Raw genomic sequence first — 24930 nt, 5'->3', positions numbered from 1 at the left:
AGTGCAAAAGTTGAGTTCTAGTAGCTAAAGGTATTAAATAGTCATATAACTTTAAATTGCAAGTCCTTATATGTTAATTATACCACTTATATGTTAGTTGATGAGAATGGTTTGGCAATATGGAAATTTTGATTGATTTTAAAGGTTAATTAAGTAATTAGTAAATAATGTTAATATTAAATAAAACAAAAGTTAAAGTTATCATCTTTAACCTTTGTTCAACCAAAACTTCAAAGATAAAAATAACCATGGAAGCTTAACATTTGTTCATCCTTGTTTTCTTGATTAGGTATTCATTTTTGTCCCATTTTTAATGATTTCTATATTTTTGGGATCATTGTAACTTAATCTAGCTAGCCCAGGGACTAATTTGTGAAACTATTAAACTATTAGGGTTTTTCCATTGATGCATGCACATGAGTTTTGAAGTTTGATGATAGAAAATGGATGGTTGTTGTTAGATAAACAACTTTTGTAAAGGGGGGTTTTGGTAAAATTAAGAAATAAATGAAATATAGGACATCTAGGGACCTAATTGATATTCGACCATAGTAGCTTGTGATGGAATTTCATGAATTTCCATTTTTATGATATAGGGACTAAATTGAAAAGAAATTAAAAGTATAGGTGCAAAATGGTAATTTTTTGAAATATGATTTGGGTTAAATTGAATGAAATATATATTAAATTGAATTAAATTTATCCATATAGATTAGGACAGACCTTGTACGACTTTAGATCGGGGCAAAGAGAAAGTCTCGAATTAATCACCTCCGTATTTACGAATACCTGTCGAGGTAAGTTCGTGTAATTAAATCGTATTTATATGTTTTTAATTGAAGTATATATATATGTTATGAATTGTCATACATAATTATCGATTCATATCCAACGACGTACGACGATTACTGAGCCCCATTTGAACCTTAGGAATCCGTAGGATACAAATGACATGTCATTAGGGTTTACATGATTTGGGTACTGGCCCTGAACGTCCTACCGATGGCTGAGGTCCTACATGTGTTGTGGATACTCCACAGCTCGTGTGAGAAGCATCATGTAGCTACATTCTGACCCACAACTCGTGAGAGCAAACCGATTTATAGCTCGTGAGAGCATACCGATCTACAGCTCAAGTGAGCATACTGATTCACAGCTTGTATGAGCATAAATGTATATAAATTGACGAATTACAATTATATGAGCTAGCACACTATGTGTGAGCTATCTCGGGTATCCAACGATATTCTAAATGGTTCAACAGGCAATGTTCATACACGAAATGATAGAAGTTCGATATAAACTATTATAGGTATACACATGAACTTTAATAGAAATGTTGTTACATGTTATATGGAAACTTGAATTGGTTGATACATGTATTTGGAACTTGATCAACTGATGTATTCATCCATGTTTATTGGCTTATATATGTCTTTACATGGCTAACATGGTTGGTGAATATGTGTTTAGGCATTTTGCCAAATTGTATTTGGATATGCTTTGTTTACTTACCTAATGTATGATTAAACAGTAAGTTATATTCTATGTTATACGAACTTACTAAGCTTAAATGTTTACTTTGTATTATTTTTTGTGTTTTATAGTGAATTAGAAACTCGTTCGGGTTGGAAACTTTTCGAAGCTATATCACACTATCCATCAGCTCTTTTGATATATTCGGTTGTTTAATTTTGGTTATAATAGCATGTATAGGTATTTTGGCTAATGTTGGCTATATGTTTGGTTGTGAATATGGCCATTTGATTTGGCTTGTGTTTTGGCATATTTTGGTATATATACAAGTAGCCTTAAAATGGTTGATGAATGACTTAATATGGTTGAATGATGGAAGATGAGATGATAGATGAATATGCATAATATATATGGCTTGTGACTTGTAGAGAATTGGTACTTGTTTGAATAGCTTAAATGACTATTGATGCTAATTATAGAATGGCATTTTGGTACCAAATGGTTGTGTTTTGGTAAGTAAATCATATGGTATGTATTGATACAAATATGCATGCAAGTTAGTTTATTATTTGGTCAAATTGAATAAACGATTAGACATGTTTATATATTGTCATTTGAAGTACCTAAGAGCATATTGGTTGTATGATATTATACCATATGTATAAGACTTTTTTATGCTTGATTTGGATGTCTTGTTTTGGCTTGTAAGTATGTGCAATGTTGTGTGTAGGTACATGTCAAATTGGGTGAGAAAAATGGCTTGTAAAATGGCCTATTTTTGCCCACATGGGGGTGTGTCTCAGCCATATGTGACACACGACCAGGTGACACGGTCGTGTGTCCCCTGTAGCTTTCAAAGGGTTGCAAGTTAGGCTATTACACGGCCTAGCACACGGGCGTGTGGGGTTACTTTGAAGGGTACACAGCCTGGCACACGGGCGTGTGACTGGGTCATGTCACCCTAGTCAGTGAGTTACACGGGCTAGGACACAGTCGTGTGTCCCTATTTTGAATGCCCACACAGCCTGAGACATGGGCATGCCTCCTAGCCGTGTGACCCCTGGAGTTTTCAAAATTTTCACTATTTTCTAAAAATTTCTCTAAGTTTTCGATTTAGTCCCAACTTGTTTCTAACACGTATTTAGGGCCTCAAAGGCTCGTATAAGGGACACTATGTATGTTTAGAAATTGTTTTAATATGTTTATTGATATGATATGAAATGTTTGAAATTTCTGTCAATTTGAATTGTAAACTCTGGTAATGCTCCGTAATCCTATTTTGGCGACGGATACGGGTTAGGGGTGTTACAGAAACGAACGTAAGTCTTATGTAAACTATATCTTCGATGAAACCCAAAAAACTGAAGCACGTCCATAATGACGCAAACACAACCCAGCCAACCAGCAAAAGACCAATGTTGGTCTGGCAGCAAAGGATGCTAGTGGCCCGACGGATGTGGTCAGCAACGACCCAAGTAGTTAGAGATCGCCCAATAGTGGTTGATGATAGCTCGATGATGGTGATGGCACAATGATGATTGCAGCCTCACAACAACTAAGACAGCAATGTGAATCGATGTGACAACAAAAGTTCATAATGGCAAACTAAAAGACTCAAAGTATCCTTTAGGGTGATTTTTGTAATTTTATTATTTTTCTAGGATGGAATAATGGAAAATTTAACTAGTAAATTTTATGCTTTTATTTATGATAGCATGATGCTATTTATTTGACTACAAATATATGTTCATGCATATATATGATAAGCATACCATTTATTTTAAGGAAAGAATGTCACATGTACTTGTCATGCATTTATTAATCATTTATGATTGAAACTAGACATTAAAAATCTTGCATGCTTTTAAAAATTAAGTGGGAGAATGTCCTTAAACAATATCTATGACCTCCATTAATGGTCTTTTATTATGGCATGACAATTTAACTACCCCACATTAGGATTGTCATGTGAATCTCACTAAGGAGATTTCCTAAAAGTAAGAAAAATTATCGTGTAAACGTATGATGGTTGGCTGACCACGTTGTAGATATTATTGTGTGATATAACAAGAAGTTTTTCTTCAAAAAGACAACTAGTCACAGTGTAACACCCCTTGTCCGATCCAGTTGTCGGACCCAGGCTATAAGATGTTACCAGACAAAACTCACATAGATTACACATACTTGAGACATACACGGTGGATCATGCCACGGACTAATATGTGGCTGACTGATCTTACAGGTTGTCCAACTGCGTATTTAATTGCTGATGGCAAAATTGTGGACTATCGTGGACACAAATATTGCAGAAAGTAAGGGGGACATCTAATTTCGTAATTTCTTGCGGACACCTAAATGGCGGACTATTTCGCAGATACCCTACACTACAATACGTCCCACGAAACTTATAATGCGGAACATAACAGAACCTAAGTCCATTTTATTTAACATACATCTTCTTATTATTCAATTTCAACCATAGTATTTCAACTCAATAATCGTTAATAACTCACCTAAATTTTATATAAAGCAAAATTTCATAAATATAAAGTAACTAAATTGGTCTTAGGTCATAGAGATACAAACCGAAAACTCGGTCACTTGTCATCGACTATTTCCTTTCCTCTCCTTTTTGACTAAACCAACTCATGGGGTGGGCCCGACTCAACCTGAAGGCCCGCCTGAAAAGTGGGAGGTTTGGGTAAAAATATAGGCCTAAAAATGGGCTTAGACAAAAGAAAAAGGCCAATTTAGAAAATGGACTGAGCCTTAGGTAAGGCTTTTTCGGCCCGAGCCCAGCCCGAATATGTTAAAAAAAAACTGCAGTTTTTATTTTTTTCTTTTTTTTCAATATTTTGCTACCACTATTATGTTGCTATTATTTTGTTATTATTGTATAACTCTTGTTTTATTGTTAATTTTGTTACTATTTTAGAGGCATTTGCTTGTTAAGTTGCACCTATCTTAATGTTAATTATTGGGAAACATTTATTTTAATATTTTTAGTAATTTTTATGTATTATATTTTTTAAAAATTTTATATAAAATTAATATAAAAATTAATACTTGGCTAGGCAGGCCCTGGTTTTAATATTTTTATCCGAGCCAGACTTGGGCAAAATTTTAGGCTCATTTTTCAGGCTGAGTCTAAGCCTAGCAAACGAGCCTAAAATTTTAGTTAGGCACAGTCTAGCCCATGAGCACCTCTACTTTCAACGATCCTACGTCGTTTTTAGCTACAAATAATATTTCTATAATGGTATAATATCAAATTTTATACAAACCATATTTAATTACAAAGTCGTACATATTTTGCAAATTATTCAATTTAGTTTCTAAAACCGATATAGTGATATCTTTCAAATTTGAATTTCGATTTTAAAATCGATCTCAATTACATCCTTCTATAGCCTTCTATTATCTATAATTACAGAAATATTACACTAATTTCAAAATTTATGCACTTTAGTCTCTATGTTCAAAAACTAACAATTAAATGTTACAAACTGGTCCCTTTTTCATATCTAAGCTTAAAATCTAACAAATTAACATCAATTTCATCAAGTATTCAACAATGATAACTTTTGAAAACTTTAACAATTTCACAAATTGATACACATGCTAGCAAAATCAAACCCTTGGAAACTCAAAAATATTAAAATTACAAGAAACGTACTTAAATCGCTTGCCAAATGAAAGACATTGAACCGTAAGAAAGCTTTCTTCCCTTTTATTTCTTGAAGTTTCGGTGAAGATGATAAAATAAGATGATATCCATTTCTTTTTGAGCTTTTATTCTTTCATTTATTATTAATTAATTTAGTTTAATTTAATTAATCTTACTTTTAACTAATTAATCAACCTTTAAACATGATTTAGTGGTTTCTTACATCATTTCCCACTAACATACATTACACTTTGATTTAATAACTAATTTGGTCCTTTAACCAATTAAAAATCTATAATGATTAATTTTTATCACTTTTATAATTTAGTTCTTGTACCTTTATTAACAATAATTAACAAAATTAAAGGGCTAAACTTTAATTAGACCTTATACTAACCTCGTAAATATTAAATAATAATATTTATGAACTTAAACATCGAAATGATAATCCAAAACCGCATTTTCTGATACCATTGACTTTGGGGTCATTACAATTTAATTAACTTTAATTTATTTAATTAGACGACTATAAACATCACCAGCCACTAACACCCACCTTGACATGGTCTAATTACTATTTTAGACCTTAAGTCATTTTCTAATTAAAATCTATAGCGACTGGACTTTACAGTTTAGTTACTGAACCTTAATTAATCACTAATTCAACTAAGTTACCTATCCAAAATTCAATCACCTATACAATAAGTCTATAATTACCGTTATTAAATATTTACAGACTCAGTTTACGAAAATGGAATCTCGAACACGTAATTTTCGACATCACTAGAAATCGAGTCATTACATGAGCTTTCATTAATTGCATATCATTACGAAAGTTACACGATCAATGCTAGTCATAAGTGTGTTACCCTCAAAATATAATCTCTTTGAGATAAATTTGTTCTCCCAATATGATCTTATTTTATTTAATGACAATCATTATATCTTCCTTCATAAAAAGTCAATTATTATCATGATCACGTTTACTTTTCATCTATCATATAATACCAATAAAAGGATATTATTTACCTTTTTCTTGAGTTATGAATTTCACTATTATGAATGATGTTACATACTGCAAAGGTCGTATATCAAATGCAATAACTTTTGATCGCTTATATATTTAAACTCAAAATTTTACTTACATCAAGATATACAAATCATGCATACATTTTCAATCATTCATTCAGCATTAAGATGTCACAATATGAACATCATAAGTAAATAAATCCATAAACGAATTTAGAATCTATTATATTTGGATCATGTCTGATGTACAATCAGTCCAATCAGTTATATCTATATTTCAAAATCTATAATGGGTATTTGATTAGCTCCATTTTCATCAAGGATTATAACAAAAATTCATACGTACACAACACACTCGGAACAATTCGTGTGTACTCTAGTTTTAACTAAACTATACTGCAATGCAAACTTGGTCACTATACAATACCTGAATAAACAGATTAATCTGCAATTGGCTAACTGAACGATTGGGTCGTCAAGGATCATAGTCGTGATATTGATCATTGAATAATCTGGTTCGATCTTCATGGAGATGGAGAAGAATAAATTTAACCAAACTTGCACCTATGGACTAGAAACAGGTTGTAAAGAGATGGCATGTTCTGCATGGGGTATATGTTTCCTATCAATCTTTTTATTTCTTGAATAAACTTTCTGCAGTGAGATAAACTTGGGTTTACAACCTGCTAGAAATTGGTGACATAAAAATTTGTTCAATAGGTTGCTAATGGAAAGTAGACGCGAGTAAAATTCGATTCGACTCGAAAAAATCGAAAAAAAATTCAAATTTCAAGTTAAATTAATTGAGTTATTCGAGTTATTCGAGTCAATTCGATTTTTCTTTCTAAAATTTCGAGTTCGAATCGAGTTGAGTTTTCGAATTCGAATAATTCGTATAATTCAAATATCAAACTATAATATTTTACATTTTTACCTCAAACTCTCAAATATTTTTATTTTTTCCCCAAAACTTTTACTCCTCCTCACTTTTCCCCCAAAACTTTTACTCCCCTCCTATCCTAATCCCCCATCTACCTAAAATTTATTTCCCACCAAAATTTTACTCTCCCATTTACTTTTCCTCAAAATTTTACTCCCCAAAACCTTTAAAACTTTTTATTTTCCCCCTAAATTTTTACTCCCTCCCACTTTCCCCCTAAAACTTTTACTTCCTTCCCATCCCACCCCCCATCTACCCCAAACCCATCCCCCCTATTTTTTTAATATTTTTCCTTCAAAATTTTACTCCCCCTATTTATTTTCCCTCAAACTTTTACTCTCCAAAACTTTTTATTTTCTCCCTAAACTTTTTCTTTTCACTCTTTACTCCCAAATAAAAATCAAAATTATCCAAAAAAATCCTTAAACATAAATAGTAATAATTTTATTTATAACTACAATTTATATGATTAAATTAAATTTCATTTTTATATTATTTATATTATTGAATTGTTTAGCCATATTGAATATTTATATTAAAATTGAATTATTAATGATGCCATAAAATATTCATGTTAAAATTTTATATCGGTATCAATTTTACATTTTATCTTTAAAATAACATTTATTAAAAAATCACATTTTTACATTTAATATATTTTTAATTCCAAAATATATAGTGACAAGAATATGAAGATAATTGAAACAACTAAGCAAGCAAAGAAACTAATCCTAATATAAAAGATTAATAAATAAATTATAAGGTGTTGAAAGGTAATAAAAAATTTGATCACGGTAGACAAATTTTATTACGATGGGTGACAATAGTTACAAGGACCCAAAATCATTTTTTAAAATTTAACTCGAACAAATATATTCAGTTCAATTCAATTCAAATTCCATCTCTCGAGAAAATTTCAAATCAAATTAGAATGATAAAATATAATTCTTCAACTCGATTAATTCAAAATTTTTTTATTTAATTCGATTTGATTCAATCGAACGCTCACCCCTAATAAAAAGGATGGGTAAGGATTTTGATTGCCATTCTCTGAATCTAAGGAAATTCTAGGTTGGTTGAATTAAACTCAATAATTGGTTCTTTTGCTTTTTATAGTTATAAAAGAGATCAATAATAGATAAAGATATGAAAAATATTGAAATTCAAACTTTAAATTTATTGAATCTTGCCACTTAAGAAAAACAAGAGCCAACTGAACTAAACATTTAAAATTCTTTAATCATGTTGGATGAAGAATGCAAATGTTTTGCTTCAACTAAAGATAACCAATCAATATTCAGCAACAAAACAGGCCTCTGCTATCCAGAATTACACAAAGTACATACCCCTCCATGTAGAGATTTTAAAAGACAAAATTGTGATGCTCAAATTAATGAGAATTATGGTACCAATCTACCTGTCGCGAAAATCATGACAATGAAGTCTTGTAACATTAGCTTTGATATCTCAGAAAAGAAGAATGCAAGAAAGTGCTCACTGGTTTGGACTTTGGATAAAATAAAATTGTATTTTCACATGGTTGAGCGGCATCAGGTTTGGTGAGTCCTTCCTCCAATCATGAGGAATGACAAATACTTGGCTTGCATTAGAGAACATTCAAAATGAAAAACCAGAGACTGACAAGCATATGAGAGAAATAGAGAAAGAAACAGAAAATAAGAATCATAAGGCAGAAGCATTTCTGGGAATTTGTCTGCTACTCATAAGATGTGGCAAATCTAATACCTGCATTCCAGAAAAAAAAATGAAGATGGTATCAAGTCATGCATATAATTGGCAGAATGCAATGTCAGCTATAAAGACCATATATGAAACCTTAAAGGTTTAAGTTTTTAAGAGCAAGGTAAATTACCCGCTCTGTGAAGCCCAAGTACCATCCATCATGAAAATACTTAATGCACTATACTGCATGATGTAGCAAAAGTTAGAATAAGTCCATATTTGGTAGCAACATTCACATGACTAAAGGCCAGCCAAGTGCAACAACTTACTCAAAAGTGCAGGTTTGATAATCAATCATTGCTCCTATTTTCTTGGAAATTATTTCTGCTCTGATTACAGCTGCCTTTTGCATCAATGCAAGGAGTGAGAGGTGGGAAAGAAGGCACAGCTTTTAGTATGAACTTACGGCCACTTCTTAATGGTCCCGAAGAGCTTGATCCAAGCTGGTGCAAATTGTGAGGAGGTGAAACTCGCTTGCCATTTGGGGAACCAGCTTTCACAGGTTTGATGGGCATAGAAGTGTCTTTCAATATCTCTGGCATATCATCCTCCAAAATGTCATAAAGTCCGCCATCAGCTGAGTCAAGCCCCTGAAGCTTTTTATTATCATTTAAAGGAGACATTGGCATAATAGGTGAACTGTGCCAATGAAGAGAGCCACCTGAAGTGAGAGACCTACTTCTAGGGTCCAATTGGACCCGTGAAAGGCTTGTCAATTCCCTTGCTTTAGATGATGATGAACCTATAATAACCGAGGGATGATTTGGCAGTGGAGTGTGATGGAATTCATCAGCAAGGGTAACAGCATTGTTGTAACTAATTCCCTCACAGAAAGAATCAATATCTAAATTTCCTTTACTTGTTTCCAGAAGTATGTCATTGCTATCAGAAGTTCTTGGAGATCTTGGAGATTTTGCATAAGATAAGACAGTAAGTTCAGACTCAGGTGAAGGAAGGCATCTCCTGGAAAGAAGTCTGGAAATGGATGCATTCTTTCCATGGCTGAATAAAAAGGTTAAGTAATCAGCAATTATGAAGTTAAATCAGTATTATTTAGCTGTATCTTGAATGAAACTAAGACACCATAATTATAAATCTTACTCTGAGCACTGGACTGAAGGTGTCAAAGGTGTAAGATGGTATGGATCACACAACTCAGAATGGAAAATTTCCTTCTTAGGTTTAGCTGCCACTCTACTTTCTGATATCTCTCCGCTTCTGTTAACCATTTCTTCAGTCACACAATAATCTGGAAATTCAGGAATAAGGATTAAGAGTATATTGATTCTCAATTCTTACTTACCAAAAGATACTGTCTGCCCAAAATGAACCCTATGATGATTTTGGGAAGAGAGCAAATTTCTCTATTCCTAGTATAGGAGATGAAGACTAGCATGCATAGAAAGACAACATTCTTAAAGATATTTCTTAAAAACTCACCTTTCTTCTTGCCATAGACATTTTTACACCCCTCACATCGACATCCAATTGAGCAACCAACATTAGCCTTTTCAATAAAAAAAGCATGAGTCCAGGAACAATACACTAACAGAGATGATGTATAAAGCATGATAGATGATTCAGATAGCAATAAATTTCCAGACCTGGAAACATTCACAATATTTTTTCAGACACATCGACCTTTTGCAATTGCACCCCCTTTTGTGTCTTGCTGAGGATGGTGTCTTCCGGTTTCCATCTTCCTGAAAAGACATGATTGTGAAATTACTATATCAGGAAAAAGAAAAGAAAAGCAGAAGGCATGTCTCTATTTTGGGCTTGGGGGTTGTAATATACCCTGTTGCTTAAAGGAAACTCAGTGACCGGCTGTACAATCTTTGGAGCAAATGCTAGTGGATTACGTGATTCAATTTGTTTGCGTGTTTCAAGAACAGTCTCTTCATACTCGGGCCTGTTGAAGCAACCTTGGCAGGAACAAGGTTCAGCACAATAGATTCCAGCAGCAAAACAATCGCAATAGCTGAAAAGGAGAAATTTAGCATATATTGTATCAATAGAGCTATGCTACACATAACAGGACTGCAACCAATTAAAAACATAATTCACTTACAGTTTCAAGCATTTGGTCTTCTTGCAATTGCAACGCTTGCAACCATCACCATCTGTGCTGTTTGATAATTTCTTCCTATAGAAGCACATTAATGGCCCAGATGATAAACTATACGGAGAAAGTTATAATTGCAAATTTGAAAGAACTATCACAAAAACTTGCCTTTTCTTTATGGGGCTTTGTTGGTCAAACATGTCATTCCCATCTCCATCCTCTGAGCTAAATTTCCTCTTTGTGTTCGGAGTCATGTGAAACCCAGCTGATTCCTCGGCAAAGAGTGATTCTGAAGCAGAACCTGCAATTGTGCAAACTTTCTGTTCTAGTGCTCCTTCTTGAGGAGTTGATACTTTTTCAAATGCATCTGAGCAATTGTCGATGTTTTCAGTTGTTTGACAGCTTGTAGTAGATGTTGATTTTATTGCCTGTGCCAATTTCATGCTTGCAGTTCCACCTTGACCCATTGATGTAGCATTAACAATGCTGTTTAGGTGTAAGCCAATACCTGATGGCTTGAGAACAGTTAAGGAAGAGTTGCCATAGCACTGGGGAATCATGTTCATTGCTAATTGGGACAAGTTAACTAGTTGCCTTGTCCTTGATTTAGCACTTAAATCAAGATGAGATGAACTCAAACTCTCTGTTTCTGAATTTGTAGCAAGTGTTGTTGAAGAGATAATATTATTTGCTCGATTTGTGGAAATGCTGCAGGTTGCTGTGGCTTCTGGTTGAGCTTCTCCAAATTGAAGGCAACGTCTACTCATGCTGCGTTGGAGTTCACTGGCCTACATTGACTGTTGAAATTATTCTATTGCAAAAGGAACATATGGCAGCATTTAACAATTACAATTGAAGGGTTAGGGGAGTTTAAAGAGAAATTCAGTAATCTATTTTTTATCTCCCTAAATCAGGGCTACTTCAAATCTTTTCATACCTCATGTGTCATGCTATGAACTGGAACATCTGCATCTCCGCCAATATTTTTAGCAAAACCTTCATATGACTGAACCCCCAGCAGAGATCCAGGCAGCTGTTGAAGGAAATTACTGCATCCATCACCACGGCCATCTTTCTGCCAAAAGAAAAAAAGATTGAAACATGCATATTTTATCTCCTAAAATACACGGTACTATTTCCAGGTTAGATGGGGAAGACAGAAATCAATTATTACCTGAGGACCAAATTTTTTACATTCTTTTTCCTTAGAAGAAAGATCAAATCTATCAGACTCAAACTTTTGAAATCCATCAGATATCCCTTGAGCAGAACCTTGCTCATTTTCAATCTTCAACAATTTTTCATCAGAGGTTAACTTTCTTTCGATGCTTTCTTCACTTTGCCCAGACAAAAATTGAGCTGCATCAACTTCCCTCCCCACATTATTTTTGCTGCCAAACTTAATATTTTTTAAGTCCAGTAAACCATCAACTGATGATTGAAGCACATTATTAGATTGTTTCAAATTTAACTTGACTGAACATGCAGACTTTGCGCAGTCTGTTTCCACAGGGTCAGCCAAGTATTCATCAACACATTCAGAGGAACTACCAAGCTGGACTGCCACATCGTCCTTGTTATCTTCATTCTTAATATCAGTGACCAACCCTTCTTGCGATTCGGTAACAGATCTTTCCAAAATACAAGACTCATTTATTATTTTCTTGTCCCCTTCACACTTTTGAGATATTTCCACACTGGATGACTGGGGCCTGGAAATAAGGTTTCATGCAATCAGAGCTCAAGCATGAAGCACTCAAATGGGAAAAGATAAAGCCAAAATAAAAGGTGGACGAACCTTCCAAGTGTATTTATACGTGGAGATGTAAATACAAGAGGAGGAGAACTGAGTCCAACAAACCCTTGTGCTACATGAGCTGCTTTGTCATGCTTTATAGGAGACAGACTGCTAATGTAATTGGAGAAAGGGGATTCCTGAAATCAAAGTGGAAAATGAAAAATAAAAAGTCTAAAAATGGATCCAGCCCTAAAAGCTATGCAGTCATCATGACAGGATCACGGGGAAAAAGGGAAAGGAAGGTCCAGTTTCAAATTACTGGAACTTAAATAAACTCAAGTCTGAAGTTGGCTGCAAACTAATGGAACTCAACCAATATTAAGTCTGAAGTTGCTGTCCATGTCAATGCAAATGTCTTACAATAAAGCAGATAATAATTGCTTTGAAAACAATTCACCCCATTTAGTAAGCAAAACTAGCATATAACTAAACAAATAACTCATCTGAAACTAAATGAAACACTATTACAACCTTGTGCAAAACCTAGAACCACAAGACCATAAACATTAAACCAGCATTTACTCATTAAAGAAACTTTTTCTTCTCTTTTCTAAGGCACCTCCAGTGACAGAATAGCATCAACAAAGACAAATTCAAATCTAAACCAGTATCCAATTAAAGGACAATATATTCTAGTACAAAGTTTAGATTCTGCCAATTCATTGAATCAAAACTCCTACCCCAATTCCTCTAAAAAAAAAGGATTACCAATACTCATTAAATTAGAGGAATTCAAGTCAAACCAAGTACAAATCACAACTCTACCAATAGAATTAAAGTATCACTTAAACAATACATTTAACCATATTTACTAACAAATTGTCAAATACAAACCTCCCGAAACACAAATCTAAGACTTAGAACAAGAAGCAAATTTACAAAAGAAAATGCATTAGAAAATCAAAGTCAGAAAAGGGTGTAGAAGAAAAACTTAAAGACTGAAATGACAAGGAACATAAATTACATCCATTCATTTCTTGAAAAAAAAATTAATTAATTACTTGAACTGGCGAAGAAGATGAAGAAATAGATGCTGAGGCAGAAGCAAAGGCAGAAGCAGAGGGAATTGGGGACTTAGAAAGTTTAGGAGAATCCATGGTCTGGAACCCTAGTTAGCCTCGGCATTTCTTTTTATTTTTTCTTTTTTCTTAAACCTCCAGATTTTGATTTTGGTGTTGAAATTTTCTTTATAAATTTTAGTTTTATTTACCTACTACTAAAATTCGAGAGTTGGGAGAGAGATGTAGTAAGGCTAAGACGTGAAGGGCGGACATTCAAAATCCGAGCGGGAACGAAAACAACACATCTCCTCGGCCTTTCTGTTTCTATTGGATCACTTTTTGGGCCTAACAATCTTCCTAATCTGCCTCATTGGATATTACTTGTGTATTTCACACTTTTTTAGTTGTCAATGTTTATATCTTTTATTAATTTAACTTTTATTTTTGTTTTTTTCTAAATTTTATCATTAATCTTTAAAAAAATAGTCAAACTATTTTCTAATGTTGATGTTAACTAAAATATTATTTTTTTAACAATGTTGGTGTAAAAACTTGTATAATTCTTCTTATTTTTTTCTAACAATGTTGATGATAAAAATATTGACTAAAATGTTAAAAGAACAATAATGATTGTAACACTCCTATCCCGTATCCGTCGCCAGAATAGGTGAAGGGGCATTACCAGACTTGAAACTCATATCAGAACAGTAAAAAAATTTTTTTTTTAAGAACATTCCTTTAGATAAATACTAAAGACAGTCAAGGATACAAATTTAAACTTCTATACGTACACATTCAAAAGATGCCATTTTCGCATGGCTTATATACATTAACCAAAATATTCTTGACCCTTTGGTCTATTCTATACATGCCATAAAATAATTCAAAACATAACAAGAATAAGCGGTGGATAGTGATAGTGTGACTAGTTCTTGACGATCCCCAGTCTGTAGCTTCTAAATGAGATCTATAAAACAGAGGAAACAAAGTAAACGGAGTAAGCATTACAATGCTTAGTAAGTTTTAAGTAGTGTCAACAGATAACAATCAAATTATAACATAGTTGTTCGTATTTTTATTTCACTATTCCTTCGGGCATACCATCCCTTTACCGAATATGCACATCTCATCATATACAATAGGCAGATAAACTTTCACATAAAAGTGAGCTCATGTGACATAGATATATTGTATAATTTCACATAACCTCTCACACTGATCCAATGTCACATAATCATGGGAATAGTCTCATAGATTGCTCACGTATGCATCACATAACTACCTTATGATTTAGTTCAAATCAAGCTCACATATAAACTTGGAGTACATACCTGTTTAACCTTTCGTATTAAATATATTTATAAGTAATTTTTATTGCGAAGTCTTATAGCTTTAAACTCTACTCGGATTATCAGCGAGACCTTTAGCTCAGATGAAATCTCCACACGAGTCAGCGGGTCTTAACCCAGACATAGTCACCACATATGGTCATCTGGTCTTTAATCTCGGGTTTACATCATAGAGTTTCATGCATATTTATTCACATGTTACAACATTCACATCAACTATCATATTTGTAATTTCATTTACCTCATCAAATATCTAATAAAACACACCTTCCGCCGTTTGTCATTTGTCCACAATATATATATATATATATACACATCTCATACATATCTCACATTAGCCATTTGGCTTTACCGCATGTCCATCTCATACACGTTTCGCATTAGCCATTCGGCTTTACCTCATATCCATCTCATACACATTTCGCATTAGCCATTCGGCTTTACCACATATATACACTTCCACGTTCATCACATTGGCCATTCTGCCTTGTCACATATATGCATGTTCACATTCATCACATTGGTCATTCGGCCTTATCACATATATGCATGTTCACATTCATCACATTGGTCATTCGGCCTTATCACACATATGCATGTTCACATTCATCACATTGGCCATTCGGCCTTATCACATATATGCATGTTCACATTCATCACATTGGCCATTCGGCCTTATCTCATATATGCATGTTCACATTCATCACATTGAATCCTAAATCAAAATATAAATTTTCATGTATTCACATCACAATTATCCAAATATACTTCCCATACCACATATACTTTCATGTATACAATTTGTCTTGGCTGAATCTACATCTATCATTTTCCGATGAATAATTCAATTTCAAGCCATACTATCATTTCATATTCGAATACTTATAAACTTACAATTTCACAAATTTTAATATCAAAGATCCATCTAACACTCATATATCATTTTATAATATCACAATTTAGAATTCACGTATGGGTTTAATCAATAGCTTATGAGCAACTATAACAAGTTTTATCCATGTTTACAACATAACCACAAATTCTCTACAAGCTGTTTTCCTGAGCAACAGTCGTTAAATTATTTGTAACCGTGGCTACGAAATTCCAAATTATGTGCCGTTAATTTTTCATGAAAATAGACTCGTATATCCTCTATCCACAAAATTTTCAGAATTTTTTGTTTGGCCAATCAATACCAGATTTTTCTTAAAGTTTCCCCTATTTTATTGCTTGACTACTCTGACTACTCTTCACTAAGAATTTAATTTCTCATTGTACAGAATTCAAAATATGTTTTCGTTTATTTTGTTTGAAACTAGACTCATTAAAGACTCTAAACATATAATTTTATCTTATAATCATTTTTGTACGATTTATAATGATTTTCCAAATACTGAACAGGGGATTTCAGAGCCATTCTGACTCTGTCTCACACAACTTTGAAAATCTCATTATCGGCAACCCCTTTACTTATACGATTTCTTTTATACGGAACTAGACGCGTCAAGCTTTAATTACATAATTTATCCAGCCTTTAACTCAACTCCCACAATTTATGGTAATTTTTCCAAAACACGCTACTGCTGCTGTCCCTAGCAGATTTATACAATTTACTCTGTAAAGTTCTCATTCACATATTTAAAACATAATATCATATATGCCGTCATTTAGAAAAGTCATTGACCTTAACGTATATACATAATTCATATTCATCCCGTTTTAAAACTTAAAACTTACAAAGGAATCAAACTCAAATACTTAAGAACTTACCTAGTATCTTTCTGAGTAGTTACGGGTCGGCTATTTCGTCACTTTAGCTTTCACCTTATCCGAAGTTGTCCCTATGTGCTCTTAAGCTTAATTGAGTAAATTAAGTATATCAACTTCATATACTTCACTTAATCAAAGCAAGAAATACAATTATCCTCACTATCTCACACATATACATTCAGTCAATCATTACTATGTTACAAGTCAAGCCTAGCTTAGGCTAGATCGAACATATATAATCTTTTAACTCAATTTACGAATCAAGACATATTAGTTATCAAGGGTTGACCATGATACACATAGTGAGCTCCATTTTTTTTTTAACTCACATTCGGCACATAAAAACATACACAAAATTTTCCACACAAGCTAGTATTTTAGTAATTAATATGATACAAGTTAAACCAAAAGTTTACAATAAAATTACAAGGTACATACATAGGGCCCATATACATGTTTATTTTAAAACACCACCCTTTAAACCCTCTAGCTCTACTTACAAAAGACTCTCATAACTAAAATCCATAAGTAAGTCATCCAATTCCATCATTTCAATAAGTATTTTATACCAAATCTAATAACTAAATGTTATTAATGAGATTCATACCAAGACCGAATATTCATTAACAACCAAAGCATATATTTAACAATTTAACAATGTGTTTAACCTCCATGGCCGAATAGATCCTTTCTATTCCATTTAACTACCATAATTTAAAGTATTTAAATCAAGTTCATGAGTTTCTAATTTCATTACTTCAACCATTCAAAGCCTATCTAATTTCTCAAATAGATTTCTAATACAAGAATTAAGCCAACCTACTAACCTTAACACCCACTACTTATGTACAAAATTTATCCACCCTAGCCTATAGTTCATTCGGCCATTCTTCACTCAACCAAACAAAATTTCATAGCAAACTCCTATGACCGAGCACACACATATACTTACATCCCAATACTCATAATATTCAAAATTCACATTTTAATAAATTATCTTAAACAATGCCGAATCCTTAAGTGATTAAACATCAAATTTTACTCAATTCAAAACATATAAACAACATTTATTCATGACATCAAGCATTTTTATTTCGCTATTACTAGTATAAGCATTAACCATTCATGTTTTTAGAAAGACCAATTTCTTTCCTCAACACATTCATCATCAAAATTCAAATAAAACAATCAAAATTCCTTCCTTTATAACCATAACCGAATGCTCCATTCACCCATCATTATTGAAAATTTTAGCATGAGCTAAGCAAGAACCATGATAATTTACCTAAAACAAGTAAACATTTCACAAATTTAACACAATATACTAACCTCCCTAAAGATTCAAATGACCGAAATTCCTCCCTCCTTTCTTTCTTCTATTCGCCAAGTTGAACAAAGAGAGAACTTTGTTTTCATCACCAAATTTCCTTATTTTTATTTAAAGTATAAAACCATTTAACTAAAATTAATACATATTTTAATATGAGTCCATCATCTTGGCCAGCCACTACTAGCAAAAGGGGTTATTTGACATGCAAGTCCAAGCATTCTTATAACATGCATTAATAAGTTACTTCAACATTTGCCTAACACATTTCTAAATTTTCTCACATAAGTCCTATTTAATAATTTCGCATACAAATGATAAAATTAAAGTATGAAACTTCCACACATTCATATTCACATATAATAAGCATCGAATATGACTGTTAATTATTTTTATGACTCGATTTCGCGGTCCCGAAACCACTTTCTGACTAGGGTCAGATTAGGGGTGTCACAATGATAAAATTCAACTATATTATTTTTCAACAATATTTTTATCATAAAGAACAATAATTCAACTCTTATTAAAAGATTTATGGTTGAATTTGACTTTTTTAAAAAGTCGATGGCTAAATTTAGCTTAAAAAAAAGGAATAATAGCCAAATTGGCAAAAGATATAAATATTGAGGGTTAAATTTGACATGACGCCTTTTATTTAAATGATTTAAACTACATATATACTGAAACATGTTTATTGGAACCACTGTGTTTATTATTGAATTACCGAACATAGCCAAAGACGATGTCGGGCGGTTGAAAGAGAGAGGAATGTTGAGAATCGTAGACGAGTAGCAGAAACATTTAGTTTGTACTTTTATGATTCGAGATCATATCAATTATATGCATATACATGTTGATTGCATGATTAGATATCAAGATAACCCTATACTTGTCATATGAATTGATTCATATTGAATGATAATATGTCGAGAATTGAATTGAGATGTGTATAACCTAAATAAGCATAGTATGAACTTGAAAATGGCATGAGATATGAATTGATGATGAAATGATATGAATTCCTAATATGTGGATTGGTTTATAAAATGCAATTGGATCATTGGTACCCTATTAACTATTCAGGTAAAGTCAGATATAGTTGGCATGCCATAGCATTAGATTGTGTACATGTTATACTTCGGTTATATGTCAATAAGTGTTGGGCCCATATCACTTAAGATATTCCAATAAGTGTTAGGCACACTTTACTTCGGTTATGCCGATGGGCACTGGGCACAAATTATATTTCAAACATTTCGAAGAGGCACTAGGTGCTAGATGTAATGGTTGAATGATATGTGTATCCATCTCAAGTTTGAATCTAATTAATAGGGAATATAAAACATAAATTTGATCAATGAGACTTGAATTGAAATGATGATATAAAATGGTATTGTAAGTATATATATGTGAAATAAGACTAAAGATAGCATGTGAAAGATCATACAAACCGGTTTATACAAACCCTGAGGGTCGATATGGTAGCAAAACAAATCAATAGATTCGAGAAAGAACCAGATAAAGAATTGAATAGATATCATTAAATGAATATGAAATGTGATTACCATATATGACTTGATATTGTATGAAGATTTGGTTAAATGTGATTGTGCCTAGTCTCGGTGTTTGATATATGAATGCTAATTGATTTGATTGGAAGTGGATGCTACATGGAATGCGTTATTCATGATATTGTAAATGTTTAATTGACTTGAATAATGAAAGTACCACCGAGCTTTATCGCTTAATGTACGGTTTGTTTATTCTATGTGTAGGTATTAGTGGATCTCGAAGTCTCGAGAGGTGAAGTAGCATTTAGATAACAAATTCTGGACTCAGCAATGTTTGTATAGTTCTTTACATTTCAATAAAGGGCATGTACCTAGGGTTGAACCGATTTTGAGTTGTAAAATTTTAACTTGACATTTTGAGTATTAGAAGTTACTCAATGGGATAGTTCATGAAATGTTAAGGCTTACATGAGTTGATATATGTATTTGATCATATATGATGAGTTTTATTGCATTTTAGGGCCTCAAAATCAATTGGATTATTCAATTCGGTAGGTTGAATCAAATGATGTAAGGCATGGTAGGTGTTTTTCTTTAAAGTTGTGACACTATCCTATAGATGTTGTGACATCAGCTATCAACGTCACAATGTCCCTTGTTTAAAGTTGCGACGTCAACCTACTACTTTGAAAATCACAACATTGCACTTCTAAAGTCATGATGCCTAGTGTCTATCGTTGATGTCACGATGTGAGTCCCTCATGGTCACAAAACCAACTTGAAACATTTTGAAAAATTTGCATTTTGGTCCCCCAATGGCCTCGAGTCATCATAAGAGCTTTCGTAAGTCGTATAAACCCCAAATAAGATTATATAATATGTTTTATTAGTATATTAATCATAATAACTTGTATTAATATGTTAGATTGATTGGAATTGTATTCATAGTTACTCCGGTAGATTGATTGGAATTGTATTCATAGTTACTCCGGCAATGAATGTAGCATTCTACAGCTTGAACCCATAGATCAGGTCGAGTGTGGAGTGTTACAGCTCATATATGTGGTGAGAGTGAAAATTCTATGTGGGGTAATAACCTCTATTCTAATACTTATAACCTAGGGTGATGCGAGCATTCTAACCATAAATAGGGAGGAAACGAAAGGGAGGGGCCATTACATATTTTACCTATGTAAGTCTTGTAAATATGCTTTCCGATGGTCATTTCGGTTTTTTATACCAAGAACCAACTAAGTTAAATTATTCACATAAACCAAATAAACCGAATAGACTTTGGGAGCAAAGTTGAATAAACTAAAGTTTTTGGTTCGATTTTTAGATTTTTTTTATTTTTTGAGTTGGAAATGAATTTTTTTATTTTTTCAAATAATATATTTTTCTTCAATTAAATATATCTTATTGCTTTTAATTTTAATTTTATTTTAAATTCATCATAAAAATATTAAAAATTAAATCAAACAATTTTAATGAACTCAAAAATATTTATTTTATTACAAGGCCAACATTTCAACATATAATTTTCATAACTTCTACTATTCTTAATATATATATATATATATTAATTTGGATCTTTTAATATGTTAAGTGATAGGAATTAAAATGAATATCTTTTAAAAATAAATTATCAATTTGGGTTTTAAATATTAAGGAGTTTGAGTTTTAAGAGTATTAAGTTTTAATAGGCATTTGAGTTTAAAGTTTAAATTTTGATTTATGTAAATGGATTATGGGCTTATGGCCTTATGAGTTATGCCTTAATTGGTTTATTCGGTTTATAATGTTAAAACTGAAAATTGACCAAATAAATAAATTAAACCGGACATGAAAACCGAATAAATAGAAAAAAATCATTTTTTCGATTTGATTCACTTCGATTTTATCGGATTAGAATTTTCTGCACACCCTTACTTTCCATATAATCATGCAGATGCAAAGCAGACCAGCTATGCACGTCATAAAGTATCCCCTTGTTGCTTTGAATCCCACAGCATATATCATATGCTTTTCTATATCAAAGTATCTACAGTTCCAAGGCAGCAATTTCCTACCCAATCTCTTCTCGTGCAAAAGCTTGAGGAGCTGTAACTGTATCTAAATTTCAAAAGCCGATGTTGCTCCCAGTCTTCATATTTTCTTACAAGTATCAGTATCCAGCACTCATGTTCCAAGCATATCTAGATATAACGATGTGACCTTCCGAGGATCCTACAAGAGAAAAGTCGGACAACATTTAACACATTCATGTAGAATATATACTGATATACCCGTATCTGCCATAGCCAAAAAGTTCCTTGGAAGGCAGAGCACAAGCTCATCCATTCACGTTTACAAGGCTTATTTCCAAATTCCAGAAAGCCACTGAACAACTGGAACCTATAAAATGATATTTCAGAAGCAGCACACTATCTTATTCCCGCCGGCAAAAAAAACAAAAAGGTAGGCTTTATTCATATACAGAACAAGCATATCTAGTAAGCATATGTTCAGGTCATGCAAATTCCCATATTTGATCACCATCCATCCAAAGAAAAGGTTTCAGGTTTACTTACTTTTATCCAATAAACATCGACAGCAAAAAGCCATCATGCACATGAGAAATAATTAAGGTAAACTCGTGCAGAAACTTATATAGAATCCATTTCTCCAATTTATCATTCAACAGCACGGAAAGATGTGCGAGGAGAATTAAATCCGTAGAGTTTCTAAAGGGATAAACATATAATATCCACCAACAGCAGCAGGGAAAATTTCTTTCATTCATGATTCATGCATTCACTCACAGAACTATAAACTAACTAGTATTTTCTAGCACAGATGTAAGTTTCTGATTTTTACCTCGTGTAATGGACACATAATCTAACTTGATAAATAAACAAGTACCTTTCTTGATTCTAGATAATTTAATATTCCACGCCAAATACATCACAAGAGCAAGTTATAGTTGCTTGATTCTGATAGCAGTCTTCATGCAAAACTTAACAGGGACTTTTGTAGAGGAAAAACTACTATACGTTTCATATTGGCATTTTCATCAGAGAGAATTACAGACCATCTCCGATGATGTGAGTTAAATCGATATGAGGCATTTATCTCCACCTAAGTTGGAGCAGAAAACTTTACAGTGATGGAGGTGGAATCTACATTACATACAGCACCCTCGATGGAGCACTATCAATCATTTATTAATCGATTCACCAAACCAATAACAAGCCACTAATCCATAAAAATTTATCTAAAAGACCAGAAAAAGAGATGACCACAAAAGTACCATTACTACATAGTCAACTTGGAAGTCTTAGAAATTTTAGCCTATTATTGATGTGAAATCTTTAAATGTTTATGGACTAGCAAAGATGGTATCTGACATTACAAACAGAAAATGTAAAATTCAGCAGCATACTGAATCTGAGGTAATATGGAATAAGAAGGTTCTTCATGCATTGGTGCATTAATCAAACTTATTTTCCATTGATATATATTAGTAGAAAAAACAGAAACTTTAACTAAGAAATGTACGATAATGTAATGCCAAAAATCAGTTTCTTTGAACTACACTACATGGTAACATAACAAATTTAACAAAACAGTGATAAAAATTAGCATTATCACCAACTAATTGTAACTCAAGCCGGTGCAACTGATTTTGGACAACTCCTTCTCCTTATGCTTCAAACACTGATGCAAAATTGCAAGCCTGGCAGTCTCAAATGCAAAATAGCCCAAAGCTGAAAAACAAGCACTATGAACAACTCTAGGCCCCAGTCCACTAGTCAAACCAATCCAACCTTCCTCCTTCAAAATCTGCTTCACTGTCGCATTAACCCCACCATACATAGCAGCAGCAACTTTATTCCCATGAACCTGAGTCATCAACCTTGTTTTCACCACATCGAGAGGAGTAGTCAAAGAAGCTGAAATTGCACCAGCCAAAGCACCGCAACAAACACTCTGAATTGGCTCCAAATTAGTCTGTTTTGTCTTTCTCAAAACCGCAGCTTTTAAATACTCAAAAGAGGAATAACTTAACACCCCAGCAGGCAAATTCCTCAACAAAGTAGCTGAGTAACCAGCATAAAGACCCAAAATCCCATCTTTTTCTAAAATTCTCAACAAGACTTCCCATGACCTTCCTTTAGCACCAGCTTGCATTCTTTGAGTAATCAACTCTTTCGGTACCATTATAGCTGACGAAACAATATTTCCCATAGCACCAGCAGTTGGAGGAATAAGCAAAGCCGGATACTCCAATTTGGACAAAAAAGACTTACCAAATTCACATGTCCCAAAATAAACAGCTGAAGAAGCCGTCGAACCTACAATAACAGCTGAAACTCCTCGGTAAAATCCCAGAATACCATTCGTCTGGAAAGTTTTGACTACTGCATCAAAGGTGTTAGCATAAATCTCGGAAGCACCCTTTGTCTGCATTTTGGTTTTGATGGTATCGAGTGGGAGAAGGCATACGTAAGTAAATGCACCGGCAATTCCACCACCACCTGCACCGATTAGAGCTCTTTCGAAGACAGATAAGTTTTTCATAAGGATTTGGGCTTTGGAGCTGTTTCTCGATCTGGGTTCTAGCCATTTGGGGAATTTAGGCGATTTGGGTTGCTGGGATTCAGTTAAATTGGAAAAAGGGAGCGGAATACGAAACTTGGTGGGTTTTCCAGGTTGAGGACCTCCAGAAATGGAGGCAGAGGCAAAGGAGAGGTGATGTAGGTGAGGTTTGAGGGGTTTTTGAGTATTTTTCGGGGATGAAGTGAGAGTGATGAAATGGCTGTAAAGGTAACCGAAGTCGGTGTTGACTGGCGGATGATTTAAGTCAGAAGAAGGGAGACCCAAAGATGCAGAGAGTCTCGCCTCCATTGCTAAAGCTTTATGTTGCTCTGGTTTGTTTTTGCCTTGCAATTTTCTTTCACCGACTGTTTCAATCGGTTTGGAGTTTGAAGTTTTAACCACTCATTGATGGATGATCAAATAGATGTCGTTTATTCACAGTAATAAATTTTATTTTTATTTTTAAAAATATTTAAAATTATTAAAATATTATATTTTTAAATATTATTAAACATATATATTTAATTATTTATATTTAGTGACATAATAAATTATTAATATAATAAATATAATATATTAAAATAATAAATTATTTAATATTTTCATTTTATTTTAATAATAAATTTTAAAACAATAATTTTAGATATTATTATTCACATATTATTGAAAAATTCAA

General features: G+C 33.0%; 2 protein-coding genes across 3 annotated transcripts; both read right to left on the bottom strand.

The window, feature by feature from the left end:
* Window positions 1–8268: 8268 nt before the first annotated feature.
* Window positions 8269–14002, bottom strand: LOC108460846 (protein tesmin/TSO1-like CXC 2). 2 transcript variants are annotated; one of them, XM_053024798.1, is made up of 13 exons: window positions 13720–14002; window positions 12719–12855; window positions 12095–12632; window positions 11858–11995; window positions 11085–11708; window positions 10927–10997; window positions 10653–10836; window positions 10460–10558; window positions 10296–10362; window positions 9957–10104; window positions 9125–9857; window positions 8986–9038; window positions 8269–8858 (listed from the first exon to the last, which is right to left on the bottom strand). In XM_053024798.1, exons 1-11 carry the CDS (start codon window positions 13813–13815, stop codon window positions 9146–9148), a joined length of 2814 nt encoding a protein of 937 aa, XP_052880758.1. In that variant the 5' UTR covers window positions 13816–14002; the 3' UTR covers window positions 8269–8858; window positions 8986–9038; window positions 9125–9145. The 2 variants fall into 2 exon arrangements, with proteins under 2 accessions (XP_052880758.1, XP_017616017.1); XM_017760528.2 differs by having other exon boundaries at window positions 10927–11001; window positions 11089–11708.
* Window positions 14003–23137: 9135 nt separating this feature from the next.
* On the bottom strand, window positions 23138–24690 carry LOC108461589 (protein MITOFERRINLIKE 1, chloroplastic-like). Its single transcript, XM_017761477.2, has one exon. It carries the CDS (start codon window positions 24561–24563, stop codon window positions 23310–23312), a length of 1254 nt encoding a protein of 417 aa, XP_017616966.1. The 5' UTR covers window positions 24564–24690; the 3' UTR covers window positions 23138–23309.
* Between the last annotated feature and the right edge of the window lie 240 nt (window positions 24691–24930).

This window comes from Gossypium arboreum, chromosome 2 (genome assembly GCF_025698485.1).
Source record: "Gossypium arboreum isolate Shixiya-1 chromosome 2, ASM2569848v2, whole genome shotgun sequence".
In the NCBI taxonomy this organism is placed as follows: Eukaryota; Viridiplantae; Streptophyta; class Magnoliopsida; order Malvales; family Malvaceae; genus Gossypium; species Gossypium arboreum.
This window is presented reverse-complemented; position numbering and strand designations above follow the sequence as displayed.